The 16,780-nt window shown below is 34.2% G+C and overlaps 1 protein-coding gene across 1 annotated transcript; it reads left to right on the forward strand.

Moving 5' to 3' along the window:
* The first annotated feature begins 13,171 nt into the window (after positions 1–13,171).
* Positions 13,172–15,261, forward strand: LOC111408684 (RING-H2 finger protein ATL46-like). Its single transcript, XM_023038431.1, has one exon. It carries the CDS (start codon positions 13,765–13,767, stop codon positions 14,905–14,907), a length of 1,143 nt encoding a protein of 380 aa, XP_022894199.1. The 5' UTR covers positions 13,172–13,764; the 3' UTR covers positions 14,908–15,261.
* Positions 15,262–16,780: the final 1,519 nt, after the last annotated feature.

Consider the following 16,780-nt stretch of genomic DNA (forward strand, 5'->3'; position numbering starts at 1 on the left):
CGAATCCACTTAATTTTAAGCTCAAAATTACCCAAAATTAATAATTATAAACCATTTCCAACAAACCTACGTAGTAAGAGTACGTAAAATAATTATTCTAGTATTCAAGTTTTATATGTATATCAAATTTTACGTACCAAATATTTGATTAAAAAATAAATTTGAAATTTATGTTTTGGACAAGATGATTGATCAAACAATCATAGCAGGGGTCACAATTAGTTGAGTATCACAATCCTTGTACACTTGAGCTCGGCTGGTGTCTATAAATTAGGTTCAATTCGGTCCTTGAGGTCATGGGCCTCAGAGCTGAGCTGTTTGTCCACAAGTCGGCCAATGATTTCATCAATTGAGCCTAATGAAAGAAAAGTACCCAACTCAATTTATAATTTGTCTCAAAATGAATCTGAGCTTCGTGGTTCAATTAGTTTGTCACTCCTAATCACACGAATCTATTTTGAGAAAATTACATGGAGCTATATTTTTTAAGATTTAACTTCATAAATAAGATTTTAAGTTTCATGTGATAATTAATTATTTAATATTTATTAAATACATACCATATTAAAAATCAATCAAAATTAAAAACAACATTCTCTCTCTCTCTCTCTCTCTCTCTCTCTCTCTCTCTCTCTCTCTCTCTCTTTTCTCTCTCTCTCTCTCTCTTTGCACTCTATCCTCACCTTCGACATTCTCTATACTGGCGGCGTAGTCATGCACCATTGCCACAAGAAGCGGCTGTACAACCGCCATGTAAAGTGGCCTATATCATCGCCGCTGCCTGTTGGGCTGTGATGCCATTTGATCAGTCCAACTAATAGGTAGTGATGAAATAAGGCCCAATATGGAATCAATAGATGGTCCATTTATTATAAACCTAGAAGGCCCACTTAAACCGAGCCCAATATCCAACCCTTTTAACCCTAGTCGTTCTTGGACCGTTGGATTAACCCACTCAATCTAACGGTGGATTGGTTTACTATACATACTTTCCTTATCCCTTGTTTGGGAGAGAGACGGTCATTCTTCTGTTCTCTTTTTCTCTGTGTATTCTGGAACCTTCAATGACTTTCGTCTTTGTGACCTTTTCTTCTTCTCTGTGTGGGAACTTCTGTTGATTATCTTTGTGATAATCATGTCATTGTGTTAGTCTCCTTTGTGTGAGTAAACTGTTGGAAGTGGTCTGTCCATTTTCGGTTCCAGTGAAGCAACTTGGTGTTTTGGGGTTGTGAGGGCTCGTGTGTTGAGTTCGGTGCCTCTGTGATGGTTGTAAAGGGCGTATGGTCCGAGCCTAAATATAAATCTAAACCTTGATCCAGTGGTATCAGAGCTTTCTTTGTCCGTTCTTGAGTCTTCGATCGAAGGTTTGAACATTGGAAAATTAAGTTCCAGGTGTTTGACTGTAGATCGCAAAACCCTAGGTTTGATTTGAGTCAACCTTGTGGTCTGTGGAGCTGATTCATTACTGGACTATGAAATGCGAGGGAATTCTGTGTCTCCTCACCTTGATCTGTGAAAGAACCTGAAATACGAATCCCTGTGGGTTTCGTTCTTGAGCTGGAACCCTAACTTCGAAATTGATTGGAAGGACTTGAAGCTGTTATGGCTTGACTTGAATTTTGGTGACCTGTAGAGCACTTATCCCCTACTGTGATAACCTGTTTTTTATTTCAGCTGGTGGTTAATTGTTTAACCACTTTCGGTTTGCACATTCTTGAATCCTACACGACTGCACACACTCTTAATTCTGCTTTTATGAGTATTTGCCTCTATGTGACTATGTTGATATGTCCATTTGCTGTATATTGTAACTTGTTACATTAATTAGTGATATCTTGTTATATTTGTCTGTGATCATTAAAGTGTGGGTGATTCAAATTGAGCCTTGACCTGAGAACTTGATTCTCACGGAATTCTGGTGAATTTGATCAACCCTAGGTCCTGCAGATATTGTTTTTGATAATGAGATATGGTTTTTTGCCTACATTGTTATATTCTCTGGTTCTTGTGGTGTTTACATTAGTATGCTTACTGATCCTGTTATTAATTGAAATTATTTGTGATTAAAATAATTGTGGCTCATTCATTTGACTGCATATTTTTTTTTGTGACCTAAAACATAAATTTTTTGTGAAGGTCAAATTCAACAGTTTTCAAAAGTTGATCATTTGTCTTGTTTTAATTTTTTTGGAAAAATCCTGTGTATTAGTTTTTCACAATAAAACATGACAAAATCTTTTGAACTTGGTGTTTTTGATGGAAAAGGGGATTTTCCCATTTGGCAACAAAAAATGCGAGATGTTTTAGTTCAGCAAAAAGTTTCTAAAGCAATAACAGATGAATTTCCTGATACCATGACAGATGATCAAAAGGAAGAATCTGATGAACTTGCTTATATCTCCATTATTTTGCATTTGTCTGATAAGTTTTAAGAAAAGTAGGTAAACATGATACTGCTAAGGCTCTATGAGATGAATTAGAGAAACTTTATCTACCTAAGTCTTTGCCTAATAAGTTGTTTCTATTAGAGAAATTTTTCAGCTTTAGGATAGATCCAACTAGAGACCTAGAAGATAGCTTAGACATCTTTAATAAGTTAGTTCAAGACATTATCAATATAGGTGAGAAAGTTTCTGATGAGTATAAGGCAGTAGTACTACTTAATGCTATACCTGAAGCCTACAAAGATGTTAAAGCTGCCATTAAGTATGGTAGAGATACTCTTACACTTGATATTGTCATAGACTCTTTAAGGAGTAAGGAACTTGAACTTAAGTCTGAGAGAGGAAATAGTGGCCATGAAAACTTGTTTGCAAGAGGGAGGACTTTAAGTAGGTCTAGTGGTACTCAGGAAAGCCATAATAATCAGGGAAACAACAATAGGAGAAAGTTTAAAAGTAGAGGCAGGTCTAAGTCAAGGACTAGGACTAAAAAGTGTTATGGGTGTGGAAAAACTGGGCATTTTATTAAAGACTGTTATAAGAAGAAAAATGAACAGAAACTGAAGGGTGTTGATGAAGGTAATGTGGTAGAATCTGAAGGTTCTGCAACAGTTGACGTATATGTTGTGACTGAAAATTTACCTAGCTCTGCAAATGTGGTGATGAGAATCAGAACCAAGAATGGATCTTGGATTCTGGTTGTACCTTCCATATGACCTTTAAGAAGGCATATTTAGACAATTTTAAGAAAATTGATGGAGGAGAAGTCGTTATGGGAAATAATGTAGCCTGCAGAGTTGAGGGAGTTGGGAATGTCACTTTGAAATTCGATAATGGATACATTTACACTCTTAAAAGGGTGAGGTATGTTTCTGAATTAAATAGGAATCTGATTTTCACGGAAAATCTTGATGATATGGGATTGCAAGGAAAAATAGGAGATGGTTTCTTAAAAGTGATAAAAGGATCACTTGTTATTTTTAAAGGTGTTAAAAGAAATGAGATTTATGTGACCAGAGCTAGTACAGTGTCTGATCACATAGGCGAGTCTTCTAGTGTAGAAGTTGATGCTACCTTAAAGTGGCACAAGAGATTAGCTCATGTATGTGAAAATGGCCTACACATCCTTTATAAGAAAGGTGTGTTTGGAAAAGACTCTGTATCTAAGGTGTCCTTTTGTGAAAATTGCATCTTAGGTAAGCAGCATAGGCTGCATTTTAACACAGGAAAACATAGAACCACTTCTATCCTTGAGTATATACATGCTGATTTGTGGGGACCTTCATCCACTATTACTCAAGGAGGAAATAGATATTTCTTGTCCTTAATTGATGACTATTCTAGGAAGATTTGGGTTTATTTGATGAAACACAAATCTGAAACCTTTGAAAAATTCAGAACTTGGAAGATTCTAGTTGAAAATGAGATTGGAAAGAAAATTAAGATCCTTAGGACAGACAATGGCCTTGAGTTTTGCAATGCTGAATTTGATCAGTTGTGCAAAGAATCTGGTATTAAAAGGCATAAAACAGTACCTTATACACCTCAGCAGAATGGAGTGGCTGAGAGGATGAATAAAACCTTGCTAGATAAGCTTAGGCGCATGTTGATAGGCTCAGGTGTCCCTAAGGTGTTATGGGGTGAAGCTGTAATGACAACTTCATTTATTGTTAATAGAACCCCCTCAAGTGCTCTAGGTGATAAAACCCCAGAAGAGCTATGGACAGGACATGTTCATGATTATTCTCATTTAAGAATTTTTGGTTGTGCAGCCTATTCCCATCAGAGTATAGGAAAACTTGAACCTAGGGCCCAGAAATGTGTTTTCTTGGGATATCCCTATGGGGTTAAAGGTTATAGGCTTTGGAGTAAAGAGGTAAAAGTTTTAAAATCATCACCAACAGAGATGTGACCTTTGATGAGTCAAAAATGCCTTGTTTAGAAAATAAAGAGCCAAAGGGGTTATCTGGTGATGAAAGGGGTGATAATACCAAGTTGCAGGTGGAGCTTGACTTACCTACTGAACCTATTGGTGATGAACAGGTGGATGAAGAAGCTGAAATAGCTTCTGGTCCTCTAGAAAATGAAGAGGAAGGTGTTCAAGAAAATCTGGAAAGTCAGCCTGATGAATTAGGAGATTACCAGTTGGCTAGAGATAGGACTAGGAGAGAAGTTAGAGAGCCTGTTAGGTATGGGGATTACCTTTCACTTGCTATTTTGTCCTATCAAGACTTAGTGTTTAAAGAACCAAAATCTTATGAAGAGGCAATGAGCAGCAAGCAATCTGAGAAATGGCATGCTGCTATGATAGATGAGATGGACTCCTTAATGAAAAATGAGACTTGGACTTTAGTCCCTAAACCTGTAGGAAAGACCATTGTTGATTGCAAGTGGATCTTTAGTGTTAAGGAGGGAAATTCTGAAAAGATGCCCATAAGATTTAAGGCTAGACTTGTAGCGAAAGGATTTACACAAAAAGAAGGCATAGACTATAATGAGATATTTTCACCTGTGATAAAGTACACAATCATTAGAGTTATGCTTGCTCTTGTTGCTCATTATGATCTTGAACTTGAGCAAATGGACGTGAAAATTGCTTTCTTGCATGGTGACCTTGATGAAGTGATTTATATGAGGTAGCCACTTGGGTTTACTGAGGAAACTAATTCTGATCATGTGTGTTTGTTAAAAAGATCATTATATCGTTTAAAGCAATCTCCACGACAATGGTACAAAAGGTTTGATAATTTTGTATCCGCTATTAGTTTCAAAAGAAGTGAATATGATCATTGTCTTTATTTTAAAAGAAATGATGAAAATGCTATTGTTGCTTTTATATTTCTTTATGTGGATGATATGTTACTAATTGGTCAGAATATGCATGTTATTAATTAGATAAAACGATCTTTACGTGCTGAATTTGAAATGAAAGACCTACGACATGCAAAGAGATTTCTAGGAATGGAATTCACTAGGAAAAGGCATCATAGGTTACTGTACTTCAAGCAAGCTGCATATATTGAAAAAATGTTGATTAAGTTTGCCATGCATAACTCTAAATCTGTTTCACTTCCATTGGCCAGCCATTTTAAACTTAGTAAGGAGCAATGTCCTGTAGATGAATATGACATTAGACAAATGGAAAATGTACCCTATGCTAATGCCGTAGGTTCTGTTATGTACACTATGGTATGTACTAGGCCTGATGTAGCTCATTCTATTAGCACACTTAGTAGATTTATGGCCAATCCAGGACCTGACCATTGGGTTGCTTTAAAATGGCTGTTGAGATACTTGAAAGGATCTTCACATGTTGGATTGATTTTTAGTGCCTGTAATGAAGGTGTTGTACTTAAGGGTTTTGTAGATTCAGATTTTGCTGGAGATAGAGATAATAGGAAATCTACTACTTCTTATATGTTTACTTTGTGTAATACATGTATTAGTTGGAAATCTCAACTTCAACCTATTGTTGCTTTATCTACTACTGAAGCTGAGTATATTGCTACAACTGAAGCAATAAAAGAAGGCTTATGGCTTAAGGGTTTGTTATTTGAAATAAATGAATTAAGTAACCCTGTTGTTTTATATTCAGATAGTCAAAGTGCAATTCACCTATGTAAAAACCCTATTTTTCATGAAAGAACCAAACACATTGATGTTAAATTGCATTTTATTAGAGATGTTGTTTCTAAAGAACTTATTTTACTCGAGAAAATTGCAACCCAGTTTAATCCAGCTGATGTAGTACTAAGGTAATACCTTTAAACAAGTTTTAAACAAGTTTAAGTCTTGTTTACAAATTTTGAACATTGATGCTGGTTAAGTGTTTTGTTCTGTACAGGTGCTAAGGTTGATGCTTGTTGAGAATACGGGGAAGCTGTCTTTTTTTTGAGAAGGACATTTAAATTGTGTTTTACATTTATTAGGCTTCTTGTATGATCACTGGCATCAAGGTAGAGATTTGTTGGGCTGTGATGCCATTTGATCAGTCCAACTAATAGGCAGTGATGAAATAAGACCCAATATGGAATCAATAGATGGTTCATTTATTATAAACCTAGAAGGCCCACTTAAACCGAGCCCAATATCCAGCCCTTTTAACCCTAGTTGTTCTTGAACCGTTGGATTAACCCACTCAATCTAACGGTGGATTGGTTTACCATATATACTTCCCTTATCCTTGTTTGGGAGAGAGACGGTCATTCTTCTGTTCTCTTTTTCTCTGTGTATTCTAGAACCTTCAATGGCTTTCGTCTTTGTGACCTTTTCTTCTTCTCTGTGTGGGAACTTCTGTTGATTATCTTTATGATAATCATGTCATTGTGTTAGTCTCCTTTGTGTGAGTAAACTGTTGGAAGTGGTCTGTCCATTTTCGGTTCCAGTGAAGCAACTTGGTGTTTTGGGGTTGTGAGGGCTCGTGTGTTGAGTTCGGTGCCTCTGTGATGGTTGTAAAGGGCGTATGGTCCGAGCCTAAATATAAATCTAAACCTTGATCCAGTGAGAGAGGTTTTCTGTAAATCTGCTGCGTATATATATATATATATATATATATATATATATATACTGATTTGTATAGTTTGAACAGATTCTGGATTAATACTGCCTTTTCTTTTACTGTACCAACAATGAAAAACGAGAATCAGATTTTTTTGAGCATTGATTGAAGAATGTTTTTGGTTGATGTTTGTCCATGGTTGAGGTCGTCTATGTATGGAACCATCTGTGGTGGTACGCCATCATGGGCATCCCGTGGAGGCAAAATTTTGCACAAGTTTCATTCGATTCTTTAATGGTTAATTTTGGTCGGAATTCAATTTTGGTTGATGTTTGTCCACGGTTGAGGTCATTTAGGTGTGGATTAACCACCTGTAGTGGTGCACAATTATGGGCATCAGCGTGGAGGCTAGATTTTACACAAATACCATTTTATTCTTGGTTGCTGATTTGGCCGAAATGTCTTGCAGTTTGAATCAATCGTTGCTCTGATAATTTGCTTGGTTGTTTTGTTATATTGTTCGTTGGTGATTTGCTTTGGTCACTGGTGGTTTGCTTGTTTGCAGTTTTGTAAATGGTGGTTGTGGTGGTGCGATAGTGGTGGTTATGGTGGAGTTTTGGTGGTTTTCTAATTCGTTGAGTTGTGGTGGGGTTGACAGTGACGATGGTAGTGGTGCAGGTGGCGGTGATAGTGCTGGATTTGAGTTAAATTGGGGGTTGTATAAAGAGGTTTGTGACCAAGGTTGTGCAGAAGTCACTGATAAATTTCCACAAGTCACGAATCTAAGATGGTTGGGTTGGACTGGACCGTGGTTGTATAAAGAGAGTTTGTAACCAATTATTTAGGTAATTGGTATCGATGTTGGTGATAGGTCGCAAGTCACATGTCATTGTCCGTAAGTCATAGATCAAAATAAATTGGTCACAGATCCCGAGTCACTTGTCTTTGTACACTGATAAAAGATCGCAGATTCAAGATCACGAGTCATGGTTCATATATTATAGGTCATAGGTAATAGTTCACATGTCCCAGGGCATATTACATCGGTAAAATTAATGTCCACAAGTCACAGATCCAAAAAATATTGGTCACAAGCCATTGGAAATTTTTGGATCAATATCATATGTAATAGTTACAAGTCAAAGTGCATAGGTCACAAATTCAAGAAAATTGATTACATGCCATTTATTTCTCTGACCTCCATTTTCGCATTGGTGACAAATTCAATTAACTAGATTTCGTTGATGAGAATTGAAGTTATTTGCTCCGACGAGCATTCTGTAGATTACATTAGGGGCTTTTTTCAGTTTTCAATTTAAAAAAATAGATTTGAATTACATTAGTGTTGCTTAGTCGATGTTGAAGAAGATGATCAGTCTTCTGCGATACTCAGTTTATTTTCTTCAGTGATCGCTATGTTTCTTCCTTTCTCTTTACTATCAGAGATGATGATCAGTTCGCATTTGAAGAAGATGTTTAGTCGTAGGCAATCTCTGTAGATTCTAACTTTTCTTCGATGAAGTTATTTGGATGCCAATGATTGTGGGAGTGGATACCGGCGACAGTAAGAGAGGATGACGTATGGTGGATGCCGATGATTGTGGCTTGGACCATAAAGAAATTGAAATTATTTTATATATGATTTTTTTATTTAATTAATAGAATTTAATTACCACATGAGTTTTGAAAAAGGAAAATTATGTGTGTACAGAATTTCCATCACAGAAGAATTTCAGATACTCACATGGGGGGTGGGCCCCATATGAGTAAAATAATCCAAAAATTACGCACCCACCCCACACTGTGTGTATTCTGTAAAGGTTCTGTAAAAAAAATTTCTATACGTCTAGCAGCTCTCTTTGAAAAATGTAAACTTCTTCTCTTAAAAATTGAATTGGGCTAAACTAAAGACCCATGAATTTTTCCCATCTGTTTTTTTCTCTTATTGGGCATGAAGGCTGAATCCATTAGAAGATGAAACTACTAAAAATGTTGATAATTTCTCCAGTCACTCAAGGAAGAGAACAAAAGGTGTATCTACTGCTAGGAGTGTATTACCCATCCTGATTATAGATTCTTGAGCATGTTTGTTTAAGCTTTAAAAGTTCACTTATAAGTTGAAAAGTAAGTTTTAAGTAAATTTTATTAGTGAAGTTATTTATTTTTTTTTTAAGTAAGGTAAAAATTATCTTTAAAAATAGTAACTTAAATTCTATCTACTTAAAAGTAAGAAAAATAAGTCATTTAAAAATGCCCGAAGGTAAAATGTTGCTTACTTTACCTTTTTAGGCTTTATCGAAACGTGCCCTTTTTGTCTTAATCAACCCAAAAATGTATTAGTTGACAAATTGTTTTATTTGATGGACCCCTTAGAACGATCAAGATTTTCCACTTTTTCTAAATCTTTATTGATGGTGAACTTGTGACCTCCATGAGAGGCAAACAAGAAGTCAAGATAAATCTCATGCAAATTAAATGGTGTAAATAGCTCCATCAATTCAAGATAATATAATGAAAAAATAAAAATTATATTAGTCTAGATTAAAATAAGACTCTCATTTGTAAGTTGACAATTTGATGGTGTGGGAATATGAACACTATATGGCCGAAAAACATAAGAACTTGAAAACTAAAACAATGGATGAAACAAATCTAAGCCAAGATACTTCTTTAAAAATCTTCATCAATGAAAATAGTGTTCTTATATGGTTGATTTTTCCCAAATGTCCACTCACAGGGACGAATCTAGCTACTTGAGTGAGCTAGGGCAGAGCGTCAAGCGGCCATTGAGCGATCGTCCAATATAAGAAAATTGTTTATTAATATTTAATTAATTTATATAAAAAGAATCTTCAATCAATATATAAATGCACTAAAATATAAAAAAATTATATGCATATGAAAATATAATTCTATATAACCCAAAATAATAAAGAATAAAAATATATTTTTTGAATTATATACGCACGATCAAGTTTCAAATTTTATGAACTTAAACGAGACAAGATGAAGTTTATACGTAAAGAGTGATTAAATGATAAATACAAGCTTGAGTTTAGGCTAAACCTGTTCAAAATTTTTAAAACGGTGAATTTTAGATTTATTTTTTAGCTTAAAAAAGAAAAGTATTTTTCGAACACTTAAAAAAATAAAGATCAGTATTTAAAATTGTTCAAATTTGAATTAAATTAATAAAATCTAAAAATAAAAGTATATATTATAAAGCAATAATTTAAGTCAATAAATTTTTAAAACGGTGATTTTTAGAGCAATTTTTTTACCCCCAAAAAGAAAAATATTTTTCGAACTCTTAAAAGAATAAAAATCAGTACTTAATTGTCCAAATTTGAATTTTACAAAGTAAATTCATAAAAAAAAAAATGACCTAATAAAATATATATTATGAAATAAAAACTTGAGTTGACAAATTTCTTAAAGAAATTATTGAGAAACAAAAACTAATAATATATAATTGTTTAGATATTATTTGTTGTGTAAAAAATCAATAGAAGAAGTGGAGGTTAAGGGAATAGAACTCCATGCCTCTCAAATGCAAAGTTAACAATTTATCATATGAGCTATAGCATTTCTATTCAGGAAAGTAAACACTAATTTTATGGAGTTATTTAATTATGTAAAAAATTCAAAAGACGAAGTGTGGGGGTGGGGGGGGGGGGGAGAGGAATCGAACTTCATGCCTCTCATTTGCAAAACAAGAGCGCTACCATTTAGACCACAACCACTTTTCTGTGAATGGAGTGAAGTTAAATATATTTAGTTTTTACACTTCATTTATATGCAAAAAAAATTCCTCGTCGGAGCCAGCAGGGCGGCCGCACTGGCTCGTCAGGTGCTGGGTCCATCCCTGTCCACTCAGTGTTTTCTTACCTTCGGAGAGTATACAGTGAATGTTTTTGACATGAGAATGTCATCATGAGATTGATGAACAATCGATTGCACATTAATTCAATCTAAGTTATGCAACAACAAGATTTTCGTTTCATAGATATTTCATGCAAAACTCAATTGAATTGTTCTGTTTTAAAGGATCTATTCTAGGGGAGACATCTATCCCAATCCATGCCTATCAAAAAGTCCTTGTCTATAAGCTCACCAAGTTCACTCCTCCTAGATTATAGGGCTGTGCATGCCAGCTCACGACGTAGCTCATCACCAATTCAGTCATGATTAAAATGATTGAGACACATTTTGACATATCAAAAGTGAGCTCTCACCATTGGCATTGGTACATTGTGCCCATCTAATATATTTTATCGTGATAAAATAATATTTTGTAATGAATGAATTATGATTTAATTATTTATTGTATTTATATAAGCATGTGAATTGAAGTTCATATGATCAACTACAATAATATAAGTTGAGTATTTGTATTAAAAAGCACGGTGCGACGCAATTTATTTATCATAAATAATTTATTCTCTATCAATGCATTAAGATTGAGACTTTGCACTAAAAGTTGTAGTGTTGACCGATTGACTATTTGGATTTGAGATTTTTCATTATTGCAGAAATAGTTAAAAGAGACACTAGTACACTTAGAGTGTATTAAAATGATTACGTGTCATGTTTTTTCGGAGAATTAAATTTCACTTGATTGTCGAGTATTTTATGTATTTTCCTTAACAATGTTGTGTATATCTTTTTATAAGTTAAATGATTATTTGTTTCACCAATGGGTGAGATCAATTTAATTAGTTAAATATATTGATGGGTTGGGAGCTTTAGAAAGACTAAAATAGAGAATATGAATTCGTGTCGACAATCGTAGCCTTTAGAAACAAGTAAAGTAACTACTTAAATATTTTTCTATTGAATGAGTATAAATTCGAGCACAGTATTAAGTGATGACTAAACTTCGACACTGTTATTGATTCATATTCTCGTAGAAAAAAATTGTACTTCAGTTATTAAGGGCCTATTTGATACACATTATGTAAAAATGAAAATAAAAATGAAAAATATAGTCGTTACGGAGCCCACACAAAAGATAGAAAGTCAAATATAGTGGTTTGATATGATGGATAACAATCATATTTTTCATTTTAATGGATAAATAATGGGAAACAAACGGGGGCTAAGAATAGTTAGATAGACAAAATGATCATTTGGGCCCATAATTATCGAATCTCGAATAGAGATAAAACACATATACAATATGTCAAAGGAAAGTTTTAGAGTTATATATTGGCTTTGGTGATATTATATATTACAAGAATGCAGTGTATTGTCTTTAGTGAAAAAATTAAAACTAATAATTATATCGAGTAGTCTAGGGTCGACTAGATATGATCTAATTATTAGAGTTTGAATATTATATGTTTGATAATGTCCTTGCAATGGCCCTATAAAGTATTGAGATTTAATTGCTATTAATATAAAAGTTTTAGGCTTAATTGCACTTACTATAAAAGTTTTAGATATAATTGCAATTATTATGAAAGTAGCAAACTTAATTCTATTTTCAATTGAAGTTCTAGGAACACATTTGTAATTAAATAAGGATTAAATAATTGAAACTCTTTTATCTCTATAAATAGACATTAAGCCCCTATTTGACAATCATAAAGTGAGTTTTGAAATAGTTATTTTTTGAGAAATACGTGGTTAAAAAGTTATTTTTTGAGAAATATGTGGTTAAAAAGTTGAAAAAAAATTTGAATTTATGTATAAAATTTTTTATTGTAAAAATATGTGGTTGAAAATGAATATAGAAAAAATATTATTTTAATGGATGTCAAACAAAAGCTAAATGGAATCAAGAATTCTACAACAATAATTCTTCATAATATCCGAATTTAGATAAAGAAAAAGAGGAATTTTTTTTCCTCATTCTCTTCATATTTTTAGTCCGAAATTAGTTTCTTAATTTAATTAAAAGTGGTGTAGTTGATGTAATCTCGACTTTGAAAGATGCCATAAAAGTTTGAAACATCTAAGTTTTTGAACTTAAAAGTTGAAAGCACGTAATTCGAAAAGTTAAAATTTGTGATTCAGATCGTATCAAAATAATAAACAAGTGAATATTCATCAATAACCATCTCATGCTTTAATTATTATTTTCTATTTTTCTACTAATTTTGATTCGCTTTCTAATGACATAAACTAAAGTGTTTGCTCTGCACAATCCTTGACATTCTTTTTCTTTTCATATTTTAATGGAAACAAAAGTGTTGTCTTTTTGGCATATACTTCACCAAAACTTTGAAAACTAGCGCCCAGACCCGCCTTTTGGATTCGAAATCCGTTTAAAAATTGCAGAGTAGAATGACAATCCATCTCTTTCACTGCCCAATTCTCCCTTATACGTATATATTTCTATATTATACAGAGATACAACCTTTTTTTTCTATATTATACAGAGATACACACTGATGTGATTAAACATTTTATATATAATTGTATCTGTCAGCAAGATTTCCATATCTAATTCCGTCATTTTTCTTAGTGTTTTGCTTAGAAATCGGTGTCAAGTTAGGTAAAAACTCAACTTGTATCACTGTTTTCCATTTTGTTGGGCAATTTAGTGAATAGGGACTTTTACATTTTGGAGGAATTATGATTGTTACCTTATCAGCACCAAACTGCATTATGGTTCATGTTGTGATGTTACTCTGTTTTGGGAACAAATATAAGGGTTAAGGCTTTGTTTTTCAGTTTTGTGCTGTATGGGATTTGTATGTTTCTGTGAAAGAAGAAAAACATTAAAGTGCTTGTCTTGGTTTCTTGTTTGGTAATTAGGCCAGGATTTTCATTTTTATGACAGAAACTCAGACTTGAAGAACTTTTTGCGATTCTCGAAGAATGAGGGGCAAAGCGATTTATCTAGAAAGAGGGAAACGGTTATTTTCTGAACATATACATCTGAAAATGTCTTGGATTCAGCAGCAAATCAATCAAAAAGATGGTGTTTTGACATACCCACCTCCTGTTTATCTTGTATCAGCTTCCCCTTCCGTGCATAAAGAATCGAGCCCTTCTCCATCTTCATCCAGTATCAGGATTAGTCCTGCGGTTCTCTTCATTATAGTAATTTTAGCTGCTCTGGTTTTGGTATCAGGAATTCTCCATTTGCTCGTTCGATTTCTTACAAAAAATCCATCATCATCGCAGTCGAACCGGAATTTGGTAGTTTCGGGCTCTGATGCTCTACAAAGACAATTGCAACAACTCTTCCATTTACACGAGTCTGGTCTCGATCAAGCTTTTATTGATGCATTGCCGGTGTTTATGTATAAGGAGATTGAGGGTTCACAAGAGCCCTTTGATTGTGCAGTTTGTTTGTGTGAATTTTCCGAGAAGGACCAACTGAGATTGCTCCCATTGTGTAGCCACGCATTTCATATCAATTGCATTGATACTTGGCTCTTGTCGAATTCAACATGTCCTCTCTGTAGAGGGACCCTTTTCAATCCTGAGTTCTCCACAGCGAACCCTATTTATGATTACGATGATTTTAGGGAAGAAGATGGATATCCGACCGAAGTAGAGAACGGGAATTCTTTGGTTGAGAAGACAGGAGAAATTGAGGAAGTCGTAGTAGAAAAGGCCGTTTTGCCCGTGAGGCTCGGTAAATTCAGAAAATTGGAAGAGGGAGAGGGGGAATTAGCCGTAGAGACTAGTGATAGTAAGTTGGATGCTAGAAGATGTTACTCGTTGGGTTCGTATCAGTACGTAGTTGGAGTTGATAATCTCCGCGTACCCTTGAGCCATGACCGAACTCATCCTAATGCAAAGCTGATCAGAGGGACGGAACGAATCAGTAATCCTTCGAGTGAGGACGGGAAGAAGATAAGTATTGGGACGAAAACTGATAGCTATTCTTTTTCCAAGATATGGCTGTGGCCGAAGAGGGGCAGTTTTGCAAGTTCTTCAGATGCCCAAATGGAGTACCCGTCTTCTCTTAACATGAACTTACCATGGACGGAGAGAAGAGAAGGCGTCTGAAAGGTGCATTAGACTTTGATCAATCTTGTAGCAGTGGCTTTCTACTGTATTGAATGTTATATACTCTGATTCAATGAAATAAGGATGATAGTTCATGACATGGTAGATCCATAACTGATGAGAAATTTCAATTCTTGAATGTTACATTTTGTTCGTAACTTCTTAAAATGCTTGTTGATTCAATTTCGATCTCTAACTTTCAATTTTTGCATAAGGTATGATACGGATCATGTTATATGGCGACTAGGATGCCAGATATAATACTTCCGTTTCATTCTGGACAATTTGAGTTGAAGGGCTATGTTTAGAATGAACGAAAAGTAGGAAGTACTGGACTTATATATATGTATAGCTCTATCCTAATGAATTCTTGTACAACTAATTGCAGTGATCTTGATATTGGAAAGTGTTTTATTTTTTATTTTAAAATTTTTTTTTTGGTTTTTTTTTTAATTTCACCTTTTTCCCTCCCCAAGAGATTCCCAATGCTTTTTCAGATATGATTGTTCATCAATTAAAGCTGTTTCTTCTCAATCTTGTCTTCTTTTTGTTGGATAATAAGTGAATAGAAGTCCATGTAGTCCAGTTTATAAAGGAATTAAGCTACTTTACCTTTGTTTGGTGGGAATTAAAATTAGATTTTTAGTAGATTTAGAAAAAAACTTCTGAAATGTGTGGTTGAAAAATTGTGAAATCCATGAAATATGTGGTTAAAATTAATAAAGTTTGATTTTGACTTAAATTGAAATCTAATTTAAACCAGTACCAAATAGGGCCTTCATCTTATTGCCAATGGTTCACTTTTAGACAGAGTTAGTTTTTGATGTGTGTTTTTTGAAACAAACCTTGAGGTGGAATGGTTTTGGTTTTTGTTAATTGGGTTCTTCCCAGGTACCCCCTTGGAATTTCAAGGAATAGTAATAAGGTGAATTTGAACAATATTTCAACAACTCGGCTTTGTTATTAAAAAGATTGAATACATTATATGGATCCGAGGGAGATTGCCCTCGAGTGAAAAGGCATAAGGGAGCTCGATTTCAAGACTTATCCTTTGAGCATGGATGAAAATTGACTTGAGTGATCAGCGATCCAATGGTGTTGAATAAAATTAGAACTAAGTCCCACTTTGTTATCCATTTTCTCTCATTTTTTCTCATTATTTTTCTAGAGCATTCATTTTTAATCATATATTCTTCATTAAAATAATATTACACGTAAATAAAATTTTTTTCCTTCTTTTTTAACTACACATTTTAACATCAATCACGTTTCATAATATATTATGGGTGACAAACACACCCTAAGTTAGGTGACCTTTGAGGTGTCAAAATTGAGACCATTGTATTGAATAAGTGTTGTCGAAATTAATGGTAAAATTCAAAGAGTATAAGTAAAACTGATAATCATGATGTAGTGTAGCAAAACTGATAAAAGTACTGCCTCTCAATTGATAAAAGTTAATTTGTCGTATATAAAGGGCTTTCTTGGTGTCAATTATTGGCAATGGTGGGCCAAAAAGAACCAGTTCTATCTTGTCCCTACGCCAGTGCAACTGGCAGCTGAAAGATATGAAATAAATTTGTCTCTGGTTATCATCAGGCGGGTTTGGGTCGAATCTCATATTACCCGAATCAATAATCCACCTATTCGTGTATTGAGATTTGAATTAGTTTGCCCCATGTTACTTGTGAAACGTGGGATAATTTTTCATTGTACAAATTACAAAATATAAATAATTGGTGGTTCACGTGACGAGATAGGATCACTTGCGATGACCTAACATTAACGACGAGTTTCTAAGCCATTCGAAAGTTTAGGCTAACCTCCGCAAAGCTTGAAATTTAAGATCAAACCAATCTATTGACGATCTCCC

Source organism: Olea europaea, chromosome 2 (assembly GCF_002742605.1).
Source record: "Olea europaea var. sylvestris chromosome 2, O_europaea_v1, whole genome shotgun sequence".
Taxonomy (NCBI): Eukaryota; Viridiplantae; Streptophyta; class Magnoliopsida; order Lamiales; family Oleaceae; genus Olea; species Olea europaea.